The sequence below is a fragment of the Mesocricetus auratus genome, unplaced genomic scaffold, assembly GCF_017639785.1.
Source record: "Mesocricetus auratus isolate SY011 unplaced genomic scaffold, BCM_Maur_2.0 Super-Scaffold_100007, whole genome shotgun sequence".
Lineage (NCBI taxonomy): Eukaryota > Metazoa > Chordata > Mammalia > Rodentia > Cricetidae > Mesocricetus > Mesocricetus auratus.
The window spans coordinates 75,959,929-75,975,090 of NW_024429191.1; the positions used below are offsets into that span (position 1 = coordinate 75,959,929).

The 15,162-nt window shown below is 41.0% G+C and overlaps 1 protein-coding gene across 5 annotated transcripts in view; it reads right to left on the bottom strand.

Annotated features, from left to right (window-relative positions):
• Med1 (mediator complex subunit 1) overlaps nt 1-15,162 on the bottom strand; it is a 44,025-nt gene that overhangs the window by 18,486 nt on the left and 10,377 nt on the right. For 3 of the 5 annotated variants that reach the window (XM_005075927.4, XM_005075928.4, XM_040749627.1), the window contains exons 3-9: nt 12,154-12,232; nt 9,162-9,216; nt 8,925-9,057; nt 7,653-7,681; nt 2,613-2,684; nt 847-921; nt 17-90 (exon numbers count right to left, since the gene is read on the bottom strand). In XM_005075927.4, the coding sequence (XP_005075984.1) occupies nt 17-90; nt 847-921; nt 2,613-2,684; nt 7,653-7,681; nt 8,925-9,057; nt 9,162-9,216; nt 12,154-12,232 (517 nt within the window). Of the gene's footprint in view, nt 1-16; nt 91-846; nt 922-2,612; nt 2,685-7,652; nt 7,682-8,924; nt 9,058-9,161; nt 9,217-12,153; nt 12,233-15,162 lie in introns of those variants that run through there. The other 2 variants (XM_021230572.2, XM_040749626.1) reach the window with 2 other exon arrangements.

Genomic DNA, 15,162 nt, shown 5'->3' on the forward strand with positions numbered 1-15,162 from the left:
AAATAGGATAACATACCCCCGCTCCGCGGAGTGAGATAGCCAACACTTCCATGAAGGATCTTATCCAATGGAGTAGCATTAGTAGCCTTCCTGTAAGGCAGATGATCTACATTTGATTGAATTTAGTACCTGGCAATTTCAGTGTCCAGTCTGACACTGAGTTAAGCTCATAACAAGTTTTATATACTATCAAAATGACTCTATCTTGTAACAGCACATATAAGAAGTGCATTTCACCTTCAATAAAAGAGGCTATTTTCCAGTAGTCATCAATATTTAACACATTAAAAAGTAAAACTAAGTCAGATATATATATATACATTCTCATAATTTCATAACTTGAGAGGCTAACACTAGTGCATCCCATGTCAGACAGCCTAGGCATCCTAGTGACACACCATCTCAAATTAACGAATAAAAAAATAAACAGAACTACTATTTATCAGATGATTTCCCAAGTTTGAAAATATTTCAGATAAAGTCTATGGGATAACAGCAAGCAACTTTGTGATACTGATATTCAGAAAATGGAATGGAATAATCATTGGGAAAGCAACAGCAAGAGGCAAGTATGTATAATACACATATATACTATGTAGTTTTATGAAAAGATATGTAATCCAGCACTCAGGAGACAGAGGCAGGCAGATCTGTATGAGTTCGAGACCAACCTAGTCTACAAGAGCTAGTTCCAGGACAGCCTCCAAAGCCACAGAGAAACCCCATCTCAAAAAACCAAAATAAATAGATAGATAGATAGATAGACCGACAGACAGACAGACATAAAAATCCCCTGAAAGAAAAACTAAGAGAGTCATATAGAATGGCCTCATTGGCCAGTCTTACCAGTACATAATTGCCATTTTAGAAAGGTCTTGTTCTAAGGATTGGAGAGCTAAATACATTTTAGTCTTCAGTTTGCTAGAGAGTAGATGAAGAGAAAATGAGTTATACACTTGAAAAATAAACACAAATACTGACACAGGCCAGGCAGATCTCTCTAAGGTCAGGTTAGCTTGGTCTAAAAAGCAAGTTCCAGTCCAGCCAAAATTAAACAGTGAGACTCTATGTCAAAACAACAACAAAACCAAAAAGTACTGACACAGAAACTCTCAATGGTTGGAGGCAGCCTTTTGTTTGTTTGTTTTTTTTTGTTTTGTTTGTTTTTCAAGACAGGGTTTCTCTGTGGCTTTGGAGGCTGTCCTGGAACTCGCTCGGTAGACCAAGCTGGTCTCGAACTCACAGAGATCCGCCTGCCTCTGCCTCCTGAGTGCTGGGATTAAAGGTGTGCGCCACCAACGCCCGGCATGTCAGCCTTTTTTTAAAAAAGATTTATTTATTTTATTACACACTGTTCTGTCCAAATGTACATGACAGAAGAGGGCACCAGATCTCAATACAGATGGTTGTGAGCCACCATAGGGTTGCTGGGATTGAACTCAGTCAGTGCTCTTAACCTCTAAGCTATCAATCCAGTCCCCAAATGCTTTACTCTTAAAAAATGGCTTAAAGATGGGACTATAGGGCTAGAGAGATGGCTCAGAGGTTAGGAGCACTGCATAGTTGCAGGCAGAACACTGTATACATAATAAGTAAATAAATAAATCATAAAGAAAAAAAGAATAGGGCGATGGTACAACGGTTAAGAATACTAGCTGATCTTCCAGAAGATCTGAGTTCAATTCCCAGCAACCACATGATGGCTCAAAACTGTCTGTAATGATCTGATGCCTTCTTCTGGCCTCTAGGGATACATGCAGAGAGAATCTGTATACATAATAAATAAATAAATCTTTATAAAAACATGGTTAAAAGACACAAAGCCAGGTGTGGTTTACACACCTTTAATCCCAGCATTCAGGAGGTAGAAGCAGGCAGATCTCTGAGAGTTTGAGGCCAGTCCAGTCTACATAGTGAGTTCCAGGGCATCTAGAGCTACAAGTTAGATTCTGTTTCAAAAAGCAAAAACAATAAACAAATAAATAAATGAATAGATGAATAAATAAATACAAATGAACTAACAACTGGTCTACAGAGTGAGTTCCAGGACAGCCTCCAAAGCCATAGAGAAACCTTGTCTCGAAAAAAGAAACAAAAAAAAACAAAACAAAACAAAAAAAAAAACAAATGAACTAACAAAGCAGGACACTGCAGCACATGCCTACCATGGAGAGGGAACTGGGATTCAAGGGCACCTTCGGGAACATGTTAAGGTAAAGCCAGGCGATTATACTTTTTTATTCAAAACAGCAGTTTATTTTTAGAACTACTCTTATGTTTATTTCCTTTTAAAAGGGCCATGCAATTTAACAGAATCCAAGTTATATTAAAATAAAGATGGGAAGCCAGGCTCATATGCTGGAAATCAATACATGAAGACAAAATAACAACAACACCAAAAACCAAAAAATACCCCATATACATGAAATAAAAATTTAAAAACAAATGCTTGAAGTCAGAAGCTGAACTATAGATGACAACATGACAAGAAACCAGGAATAAAAATAAAGCAGAAGTAAGAACATGTGCAACCCAAACAAGCTCACATACATACAATATACTCAATTCTCCAAAACGGGAGTCTTACATAAATGAATAAATGAATTACTTACTTGTCTCCTGGAAGGTTATACAGATTAACAAGACCCTTAAGGTGCTTAGAAAACTCATCAAAATTCTTTTCCCTATAGGAAATTCAGGAAGGTGAGGAAAGAGAGAATATAACATGAAATTACGACTTTATTCTATAAAAAAGACCAAAAACATCACAATCTAAAAGTCATTTTAATAATCTGCTCATATCCTTATCCCAAAAAGAGCTTTATATTTCTGTTTTTGCTTCAGGGTTTCGGTATCCCTGGCTGTCCTGGAACTCACTCTGTAGACCAGGCTGGCCTCGAACTCAGAGATCCTCCTGCCTAGATCCAAGGATTAGAGGCATGTGCCACCACCTCAAGGGTCCCAAAGAGGTTTTGTTGTTTGTTTGTTTGCTTTGGTTTTTTGAGACAGGGTTTCTCTGTAGCTTTGGAGACTGTCCTGGCACACACTTTGTAGATCAGGCTGGCCTGGAACTCACAGAGATCCACCTGTCTCTGCCTCCCAAAGGCTGGGATCAAAGGCGTGCGCCACCAGCACCCAGTTTCCCAAAGGATAGGAAAAAAAAACTTGGAGGCTGGAAAGATGGCTCAACACTTAAGACTGTTGGCTGCTGTTCCAGAGTACCTGCTTTCATTTCTCAGCGTGTACAAGGTCACTTTCATCGTAACTCCAGTTACAAGGCATCTGATACCCTGTTTTGGCCTATACGAGCATTGCACCCATGTGATACATATAAAACATTCATACACATAAAATTAAAAAAACCACTGCCCGGCCCTGGTTTTCAATCTTCAAGGAAACTAGGTCTATAGCAAACTAAACAGGACAACAATGCTGGACACTTTATCCTCCATATTGCAGGCATTTAAACACAACAGCAGAGTGTCAGTAAAAAGAAAAGAAATAGGAGTGTCAGCAAGATATGTTCCCTAACATGCTATTACCATGCATACAAAGTGACTAAAATTATCAGGTACAGCATAACTTTCGTTGTCAAGCTCCTCTTTCAAACAGGCTTACAAATTAACTTTGGAATATCACCAGTTCCTGCCAGGCGGTGGTGGCACATGCCTCTGATCCCAGCACTCGGAGGCAGAGGCAGGCGGATAGCTGTGAGTCTGAGGCAGGGCTGGACCGACAGCCTCCAAAACAATACAGAGAAACCCTGTCTCGTAAAACCAAAAATAATAATAATAATAAAAAAATAAAAATAAAAGAATATCACCAGTTCCTAAGTTAATACAATCATCTATTCTAGGTGAAAGCCAGAAACAGTCACTCATTCTGGAGTATTTTGGTTACACATCTTGGTAAATTTACAAATTCAATGAAACTGAGTATGTGGCTGGAGAGATGGCTCATTGGTTAAGGGCACTGATACTCTCCTAAAGGAGCCAGGTCAAATTCCAGCACCCAATTGGCAGCTGACAACTGTCTGCAACACCAAGATCTGACTTACCTGCAGGCAAAAGACCAATACACATAAAATAAAAGTAAACTTTTCGCCAGGTGGTGGTGGCGCATGCCTTCAATCCCAGCACTCTGGAGGCAGAGGCAGGCAGATCTCTGTGAGTCTGAGGCCGGGCTGGACCGACAGCCTCCAAAACAATACAGAGAAACCCTGTCTCGTAAAAACCAAAAAATAAATAAATAAAAGTAAACTTTAAAAAAAATGGTTATATGGTTTATTTTACATTACCACTTTGGGATTTTTTCTTTTTGGCTATTTAGCTCAGGCTAGCCTGATATTATATAGTCCAAAGAGGTCTCAACATGAAGCAGTTCCTCTACACTGGCCTCTAGAATGGTGGGAATGAATAATGATAAACACCATCATGTTTGACTACGTTACACTTTTTTTTTTTTTTCGAGACAGGGTTTCTCTGTGGCTTTGGAGGCTGTCCTGGAACTAGCTCTTGTAGACCAGGCTGGCCTCGAACTCACAGAGATCCGCCTGCCTCTGCCTCCCGAGTGCTGGGATTAAAGGCGTGCGCCACCAACGCCCGGCTACACTTTTTAAAAGATGGTTGCATAACTGGCTCAGCAATTAAAAGCACTGGTATTCATATAGAGGACCCAGGTTTAGTTCTCAGGACCCAAATAATCATAGACAACTGTTCACAGACAACTATGTGGTGAACACTCTATTATATATGCAGACAAAATACTCATATAGATATAATAAAATAAATGAGCTAGTCAGTAGTAGCATACACCTTTAATCCCAGCACCCAGGAGGCAGAGGCAGTTGGATCTCTGCGACTTCAAAGCTAGCCTGGTCTACAAAGGCGGTTCCAGCACAAGCCAGGGCAGAGAAACCCTGATCTAAAAAACCAACCAACCCCCAGGCATCAGCCTAGGAATCCAGCATGGGACTGATCAAGACCCCCTGAATGTGGGTGTCAGTGAGGAGGCCTAGGTAATCTATTGAGCCTTGGGCAGCAGATCAGTACCCATCCCGAGTATACACATGGACTTTGGACTCCCAGTCAACAATGTGAGGTACACTCTCACCCTGAACTCTTGGGGGAGGGTCTAGGCCCTGCCCTATATGAAATGACAGACTATGGACACTCCCATGGAGGGCCTCACCCTCCCTGGGGAAATGAGGGGATAATAGGGGGGGTTGGGGGGAGGGCACGGGAGTAGGGGAGGGAAAGAGAGAGGGACCTGGAACTGACTTGTGAAGCAACCTTGTTTCTTACCTAAATTTAAACTGAAAAAAAAAAAAAAAAACCAAAAACAAAAACCAACTAACCAAACAAATAATAAATAAATCTAAACCAGAAAAATTATGGGGCTGGAGAGATGGCCCAGCTGTTAAGAGTACTGACTGCTCTACCAGAGGACCCAGGTTCAATTCTTACCACCCACATGGCATCCCACAACTGCTTTTAACTACACTTCCAGAGGACCCAAAACTGAGGGCAAAACACTAAAGCACATTAAAAAATTGTAAAGGTGGAAATTTGGTATATTTGACCATAAATATGATAAACTAAGAAACCTGACTATAAAACCTACTCCTCCAAAATTAAAAATCTTTCTATGACATCCATATCTATCTGAGCACTGACTTATGTTTAAAACAACTGAACTTCCTCAAATAACCAGAAAGTCTTAAGTCTTTAGTCTCCATTTTCTCAAAGGAGAAAATAAAGTCAGTAGGAAGAGCCACCAACAGACAGACAAAATACTGTCTACTACTTTTTATTATAACAATTATAATACATATAGCTTTCTCTAAAGTAAAGTGAAAATGTTGTTTTCATGGTGTAGAAATATTCATGATTCTCAAATACTTTCCAATTCAACAGTAGGACTCTGGGATGCTTAATCTTAAATGTTAATTTGATGGGATTTAGAGGCACCAGGGAAACAAGATTCTGTGCATATTTGTAAGTAATTATCTACGTTAGGGCAATTGAAGTTGCAAGACCCATTCTAAGATGTGGGTGGTACCATCCCAAGAGCTGATTAAGAAAGAAAAATATAAAATAAAACAAGAAGAAATCGCCAGGCAGTGGTAGTACACACCTTTAATTCTAGCACCAGAGAGGCAAAGGCAGGTGGATCTCTAAGTTCAAGGTCAGCCTGCTCTACAGAAAGAGTTCCAGGACAGTACCAAAGCTACAGAGAAACCCTGTCTCAAAAAACAAAACAAAAAAGAAGCAAGCAAGCCAGGCAAGTTAGCAAACACCACAGCACAGAAGTGAGGAGCTGGGGAAGTGTGGAGACAGGGTTTTTCTGTGTAGCTCTGGCTGTCCTTGAACTCCTTGCTCTGTAGATCAGGCTGGCCTCAGACTCAAAGATCTGCTAGCCTCCAGAGTGCTGGAATTAAAGGCTTGTACCACCATGTCTAACATTCTATTCATTTATGAACCACAAAGAATTACTAAGATACCATTAGTATTTCTTACCCAGTTGTGATTTTTGTCCTGCAGGACATTTGACAATATATGTATGTATATCTGTGTTTGTGTGTGTGTAAACTTAATATATATGAATACACATATACAAAAATATGTAACTGTGTATATGTGTGTATATACATAGTTGGGATTTGAATTTTGTGGTGCCGGAAGTAATTGAACTCCCAAGGTTTTGTAAACGAGGCAAATACCCCACTGCTAAGCTACATCTCCAAATCATACATATAATTTTGATTCTCATACCCAATTATGGATACCATTGGAAACTACAAGGGGAGAGATGAGGGATGCTGTTAAATGTCTACAATGTACCAAGTAATTCACTTGAGCAAAGAAATGTCAGTAAGATTGGGCAGGTAGTGCACACCTGTGATCTTAGTGCTTAGAAGGAACAGGCATAAATTTAACAGTTTAAGATTACTGGAGCCAGGCTTTGGTGGTGCACACCTTTAATTCCAGCACTTGGGAGGGCAGAGGCAGGCGATTTCTGTGAGTTAAATACTAGCCTGGTATACAGGAGTTCAAGGACAGCCAGAGCTACACAGAGAAACCCTGTCTCAAAAAAACAAAAACCGGGGCTGGAGAGACGGCTCAGAGGTTAAGAGCACTGGCTGCTCTTCCAGAGGTCCTGAGTTCAATTCCCAGCAACCACTTGGTGGCTCACAGCCATCTGCAAATCAATCTGGTGCCCTCTTCTGGAGTGCAGACAGAGCACCTGTATATGTAAATGAGACCGGCCTTAAATCACAGAGATCTAGCCGGGCGGGCGTTGGTGGCGCACGCCTTTAATCCCAGCACTCGGGAGGCAGAGGCAGGCGGATCTCTGTGAGTTCGAGGCCAGCCTGGTCTACAGAGTGAGTTCCAGGACAGCCTCCAAAACAATACAAAGAAACCCTGTCTCGGAAAAAAAAAAAGCAAAAACCAATAACAAAAACCAGAAAAAGAAAACATATTCACAAGTCCAAGCTATAAAGAACAGCAAGGGTGTACAGCTTTATGCCGAGCTATCTAGGAAGCTGAGGGATAATGCAGAGGTCCAGCCCAGACTGGACTCTAAGCCAGACTCTGTCCATCCACCTCCCTCCAAAGGAAGAACAGGATTATCTGTCTGTCAGTGCTTACCTTAACTGCTGCACAAGCTCTGGGCAGCTCTGAAATCAAAGAAATTATGTTAAAGCATTAAACTAAATTAAGGAAATTGAAAATAGAAGTTTCATACTAATAACACATGCTTCAAAATGAAGACATTAAAACTACAGAAACCCCTTATATCAAGATATCTAGGAGAGGCGATGGTAGCACATTTTAATTCCAGCACCCATGAGGCAGAAGCAGGTGGATCTCTGTGAGTTGGAGGACAGGCTCCAAAACTACAGAGAAACCCTGTCTCTAAAAAACAAACAAACAAATGAACAAAAAGAAGATATCAAAAGGTGTGTAGGTGTGTGTGTTCATGTGATCCATTGTCTTCGTCTATGTTTTGAGACAAGGTCTCTTACTAACCCTGGAGCTTACCCATGTTTCTAGGGGACTAGCTGGCCAGCAAGCATCAGGACCTGCCTGTCTAATCCCAGAAGCCCCTCCACTAAGATTATAAACACACCCTTTATTGGGGTGCTAAGGGTCTGAACTCACATCCTCATGCTCATGCAGTAAGCACTCTACTGAGTCATCTAGTCCCTCAAAAAGCATTTTTTTCTACATGTGCAACACGAATTTGAGATGGAACATTAAAAATCAAATATATGAAACCGTTTATAAGAGAATCATTTTTAAGTAATTTGTTTAAAACATTAAGATCTCCCTTCAACATAACCCCTTGAATCTAAATATAACTGCTTAATTATACACATTTTTATTGCAGGATTTTTCATATTATCTGTCTTGATTATAATCACTTTTTTATTTGTTTGTTTGTTTGTTTTGAGACAGGGTATCTTTGTATTGTTTTGGATGCTGTCCTGCACTTGCTCTTGTAGGCCAGGCTGTTCTCAAAATCAGAGATCCACCTGTCTCTGCCTCCCGAGGGCTGGGATTAAACCAATGCGCCACCAACGCCTGGCTGATTATAATCACTTTTAATGGGAATTGAAAGACTGTTTCTGTATCTTGAGCATTTATTATTCATTCAACCCAAGTTCCAGTTTGTTAGTATAAAATGAAAAAGGTTCCTATGGTGTTTTCACTCATCAAAGCCCTTGGATGATGGCAGCATATCCGATACTCTAAAATTTATTCTAAAACTAACAATGCAGCCCATCACATCATCTCTGCAGTAGCTCAAAAAATATAAAATAAAAACCTAAATGACAAGCTATACAGACCCCCAATAATTCACTTTTAATTATGTTCCTATGTAATCCCCATAGGTCCCAGGGAAACATGGACACATACCACAGGATTCTCCCCATGGTGAGCCACTTTTACATCACAAAGCTGTCCTGCAGGGTCTAACTGCACCTCCACATAGAACATATCTGACGTGATGTAACATTCAGTGCCACTGGCACTGAGATGAGAGCCCAGTCTAGCAGGAACAAACCAAAACAAAAATTAATAAAAGACTCATAATAATGCTACCCAAATGTAGCACTGCTTTGAACATTTCTGTCCACAGATTATGTTACATACCCATTCTGTCTGGCTATTGATTCCAAGCGATCAGTCATTGCTGGCAAGGATGTTACTATGGGGGAGAGGAGAAAAAGAATATTCCAAGTAAATGAGTATATCTTTCCTTTTTTTTTTAAGATTTTATTTATTTATTACATATACACCAGATTGAATTGTAGATGGTTGTCAGCCACCATGTGGTTGCTGGGAATTGAACTCAAGACCTCTGGAAGAGCAGTCAGTGCTCTTAACCTCTGAGCCATCTCTCCAGCCCGAGTATATCTTTCCTTCTAAACCCATAAGCATATTCAATAGTTCAGATGCTTATAATCTGAACCAGGATTAGCTATGACCTAGGAATCAGGTGATATGGTAATATGGTAACAAGGTAAATGAGTGATATGAACACAGTGATTATGATATTCAATCTTCATTGTAAATTGGACTGGATTTAGAAACACCAAGGAGACAAAGTGCTGTGTATAGCTTTTTGGTTTTGGTTTGTTGTTGTTTTCTGACAGGGTTTTTTTTTTTTCTTTTTGGTTTTTCCAGACAGTGTTTCTCTGTGTAACTTTGGAGCCTGTCCTGGAAATTCCTCTGTAGACCAAGGATCTACTCAAAGATCCAACTGCCTCTGCGACCAGAGTGCTGGGATTAAAGGCATGTACACCACTGCTCACAGCATTCTCCTTTTTTATTACTTCTTATTTGGGTCCAAGGTATCTTTTACTTATAGAAACCATATGAAACTAATACAAAGCCAAGCATTGTACCTCTACTCCTAACTACACTCATGAAGCTGGGCTATTAATGATAGAGTAAGAAAGATAAATATGAAAATTAACATAAAAAGGGTGAAGGATGTATCTTAACAGTAAAGCACACAGCATTCATGTCTTAGATTCCCACTTCCATCACCAAAATCCCAAATAGTTGGCTCTGGACACACTAACTTGCAGACAGCTTACATGTATAAATGCACTTATAAATGAGTTCAACTGGTAGCTCCCCAAAACAATAAAGAAATAATTCTCAGAGGCTGTAGCTCAGTAAGAATGCATGCCCTAGATGTGTCAGGTCCTGGGTTTGACTTCTGGTACCAAGCAATATAAAGATGGAATCAATCCAAGTGTCTATGAACAGATGAATAAATAAACAAAACATGCAATGAAGGTCAGGCATATGGCACAAGCCTATAGTGACAGCACTTAGGAGGTAGAAGCAAAAGTGATGAGGAGTTCAAGGTCATCTTAGGTTACATAAAGACTTTTTGACCTGTAGGGATTGTATGTAACCAGTCTAAAAGGGCGTGGCTCGAAAGAGCACTTGTTGTTAAGAACACTTGTAGCTCATGCAGAAGACCCAGGTTCAGTTCCAGCACCCACATGGTGGTTCCCAAACAACTGGAATACCTGGGAATCTGATGCCCCCTTCTGACCTCCACTGGCACTGTAGTCACAAGATACATACATACATACATACATACATATACAATATTCACACATACAATAAATCTAAACAAATTAAAAAGTAAATCAAAGCCAGGTAGTGGTGATACATGCCTTTAATCCCAGCACTCGGGAGGCAGAGGCAAATGAATCTCTGTGAGTTCGAGACCAGCCTGATCTACAAGAGCTAGTTCTAGGACAGCCTCCAAAGCCACAGAGTAACCCTGTCTCAAACACCTCCCCCCAAAAAGAGTAAATCAAAAAAGTAGCATGGCTATAGTATTACACATCCCCGTCCCCAGTAAGATGGCTTTACACTTACCAGTCAAGCACTATTATATAATGTTACAAATAAAGTTATAATGCTGTATGAAAACAGACATATATAATCCCAGGATGAGGTAGGAAGATCTTCAGATCAACTATAGCAAGGCTATTGACTTGTAATAGTTAAACCCTATCTCAAACAGTCTAAAATAAAAAGAAAGAAAGAAAGAAAGAAAGAAAGAAAGAAAGAAAGAAAGAAAGAAGGAAAGAAGGAAAGAAAGGAAGAAAGGAAGGAATGTTTGAAACCAGGTTTGGTGTTATACACCAGTAATCCCTGTACTTGGGAGGCAGCTCTCTGTGAGTTCTGGATCATCCAAGAATACATAGAGAAACCCAGTCTCAAAAACAAATTAATAAGTAATAAATGCTTCAAAATGGGGAAAATATTTTAGCCAGGCATTGGTAACGCACACCTTTAATCCTAGCACTCATGAGGCAGTGGCAGGCAGATCTCTGTGAGTTCGAAGCCAGCCTGGTCTGCCCAGCTACAGACTCCAAAACAATCAAAGAAACATTGTCTTGGGAAAAAAAAAAACTGATAATTTTTTAATTGGAAGAAAGCATTTATCTTGCAGTTCTAGCAACCTGAGCTCAATTCCCATAACCCACAGCAGAAAGAAAAAAAAAACAACTCATTAAAGATGTCCAACTCCAGCCAGGCTATGAAGATCCAAGTCTTTTATCTCAGAGGCCAAGGCAGAAGAATCTCTGTGATGTGACTTTTTTTTTTTTTTTTCGAGACAGGGTTTCTCTGTATTGTTTTGGAGGCTGTCCTGGAACTCGCTCTGTAGACCAGGCTGGTCTCGAACTCACAGAAATCTGCCTGCCTCTGCCTCCTAGTGCTGGGATTAAAGGCGTGCACAACCACCACCCGACGATGTGACTTTTTTTAAGCCAGTCTGTCCAGTACCAGGACAGCCAGAGCTGTTACACACAGAGAAACCCTGTCATGCATTGTTACATATGCACTTTTGCATCTCTCTCTCTCTCTCTCTCTCTCTCTCTCTCTCTCTCTCTCTCTCTCTCTCTCTCTCTCTCTCTCTCTCCCTCTCTCTCTCACACACACACACACACACAAACACACATACCCTAAACAAATCAATAAAAATTTTCAGAAACAAGCTCATTTCTTAATTTATTGTTCTATTTAAGTTTGAAAGTCAGACACCCCCAATCCTCCTTGATATGAGTTTTAGTAAAATCAACAGACATATTGCATAAAGGTGCGTACAAACCTTTGAGAGCCTTCTGCAAAGTCTCCAAGCAGCTGACCAAATGTTGATGCCCTCCGGAACTCATTACGACCCTCTTCTCCTATATCAAATCACAAACTGATTGAAGCAAAAATATCAACCAAATCCTCGTTTCAGCTAAACACATGTGTTATCATAGTAGGAAAGTTACAGACTGAAAATAGACTACTGATTCTTTGGAGTCAAGGTTTCTAGCCCAGGCTGGCTTTGCCTCACTATGCAGCAAAGGATGGCTTTGAACTTCTGATCCTCCAGACTCCACCTTCTGAGAACTTTTTTGGAGGAGGGCATTTTCTTCTTCTTTTTAATTTTCTTTTTTGTTGTTGTTGTTTTTTGAGACAGGGTATTTCTGTGTAACCTTAGCTGGAACTCACTTCTGTAGACAAGGCTGGCCTCAAACTCAGAGAACTGCCTACCTTTATGCTGGGATTTGGGATTAAAGGTGTGCAACCAACATGGCCAGGCAGGGGGTTTCTGTGTAGCTTTGGAGCCTGTTCTAGCACTTACTCTGTAGACCAGGCTGGCCTTGAACTCAGAGAGCTCAGCCAGCTTCTGCCTCCGAATGGCAGAGGTGGGTAGTTTCTAACACTGTGTGTATGAGACAAAGAGTTATGTAAACACATGTAGAGAGCGGTCAGAGTACATTGTCTAGGAATTTGTTCTGTCCTTCCACCATGTGCTTTCTAGGTATCAAGTTCAAGTCATTACTCTTGGCAGGAAGCCCCTTTACCTGGTGAGCCAGCCCCCCAACGCAAAGTACTTAGGGTCTGGAATTTCTCCTATAGCTGAGATTGGCCACTGGACTGAGATTAGAGGTGTACACCACAACTTGCTATCCTGTACACCTCCCCCCAAATGAAGAAAAGTTCATCCACATGAATACATCCATACTCACATGTAATAGTAAAATAAAAAGGTATTCAAGTATCTAATATAGACTTCGCTTTGGGGGAAAATTGTTAATAATCCAAATGTCATTAGTGAGATCTACTTCCTACAAGTGACAACATCACGAGGTGTGGTGACAAATACCTTTAATCCCAAGAGAATCTCTGTTTATGAGTTTAAAGCCAGACAGGATTACATATGGAGGTTTCTAAGACTGTCAGGGCTATGAACTGAGACCCTGTATCAAAAAACAAAGCAAACACTTGTCAGTGGTAGCTCAGCCTTTAATCCCACCCAGCACTCAGGAGACAGAGGCAGGTGGATCTCTAAGTTCAAGGTCAGTCTAGTCCACTAAATAAACTGCAGGACAGACAGGTCTGTACAGAGAAACCCTATCTCATTAAAAAAAAAAAAAAAGCAGCCTGGCAGTGGTGGCACATGCTTTTAATCCCAGCACTCAAGAGGATCTCTGAGTTCAAGTTCCAGGACAAGTTCCAAAGCTACACCCAGAAATCCTGTATTGAAAACTCCCCACAAAAAAAAAAACAAAAACAAAAACCTTCCTTCCTGGTGGCCTAGAGAGATTGCTCAGTGATTAAAAACAGAACTTGCTGTACTTGCGAAGACCAGGGTTCAGCAGTTGCTAGCACTCATGTGGTGGCTCAAAACCTGTAACTGGTACCAGGATTCCCAACACCATCTTCTAAGCATCCACAGGAACTGCATTCACATGCTGTACTTGACATACACACATGCAAACACTCAGAATCAGAAATACAAATAAACGAATCTGCTAAGTTATGGTGACACACACCTTTAATCCCAGCATTAGAAAGGGAGAGGCAGCTGAGTCATTGTGATTTCAAGGCCTGCATGGTCTGTATAGCAAGTTCCAGGCCAGTGAGGGTACACAGCGATACCCTGTCTGAAAGCAAAGCTGGAGGGGCTGGAAAGATGGCTCAGCAAATAAGAGCACTTGTTGCATTTGCAGAGGAGCCAAGTCTGATTCCAGTCACCCCTCAAGGCCACTAACAACCACCTGTATCTCCGGTTCCATGGGCTCTAACAGATGTTCCTGACCTCCATGGCCACCAAGTATAGACATTGTGCACATATATATAAAGACAAACCATTCACACATATAAACTAAGTAAGCATAGAAAGAAAAAATAAACAAACCCCAACTCTTATTTTTTTTTTTTTTTTGGTTTTTCGAGACAGGGTTTCTCTGTGGCTTTGGAGGCTGTCCTGGAACTTGCTCGGTAGACCAGGCTGGCCTCGAACTCACAGAGATCCGCCTGCCTCTGCCTCCCGAGTGCTGGGATTAAAGGCGTGCGCCACCAACGCCCGGCCAACTCTTGTTTTTTTAAGGGAATGGGGGAAGGATGGCTCAGCATTTACCAATGGGTGTGAAAGTGGCAAATTAAACTCAAAGGCTTCACTTCTACTTCTAATAATTTAGAAAGAAAGGGACCAGATCCTCACTCAGCCCTTAGCTCTAGCAGCCATGACAGGCTACAGAAAAGACATGTAGGCCTCTGACACAAGGACTTTCCAGATCCCCTGGCCTGAGCCTTGGCCAAAACTGAACACAAAGAAACTCCAGACCCTCCCCCACTCCCCCTAGCATCCTAGATACTTGGTTCCTGGGAACTGTTTGGCCACAAAAGAAACTCCAGGGGGACCAAAACCTCCCCTATAGTCTCCAGGAAATAGTTCTGTAAACTATTGCTATCTATGAACAGGCCACTTGCAAGTAACAAGATAATGCCATAGAAACCACAGAATGTTCCCTCTCAACACTGACCAATGAAAATAATTGGTACACAGGTATTTCATGCCAAAATATAACTTTGAGAAATTCTCCTAATGGTTCCCAAATGTCAACCAATCAGAAACCAACCCATACCTACTGACGTAATCCTGTAACTTTTGTCTTTGAAACCTAGCAGTAGACAGGGAACTTTACTCCCTCTAGAGGATGCTGCGTCAGCTTGCTAGACAGGGTCCCTGTCATGGTTGGATGAACAATCAATACAGTTTAATGGGTCTGTCTTTCTGGTGGTCTCTGGGAACTTGGCAACTTGGACATAACAGGTGATG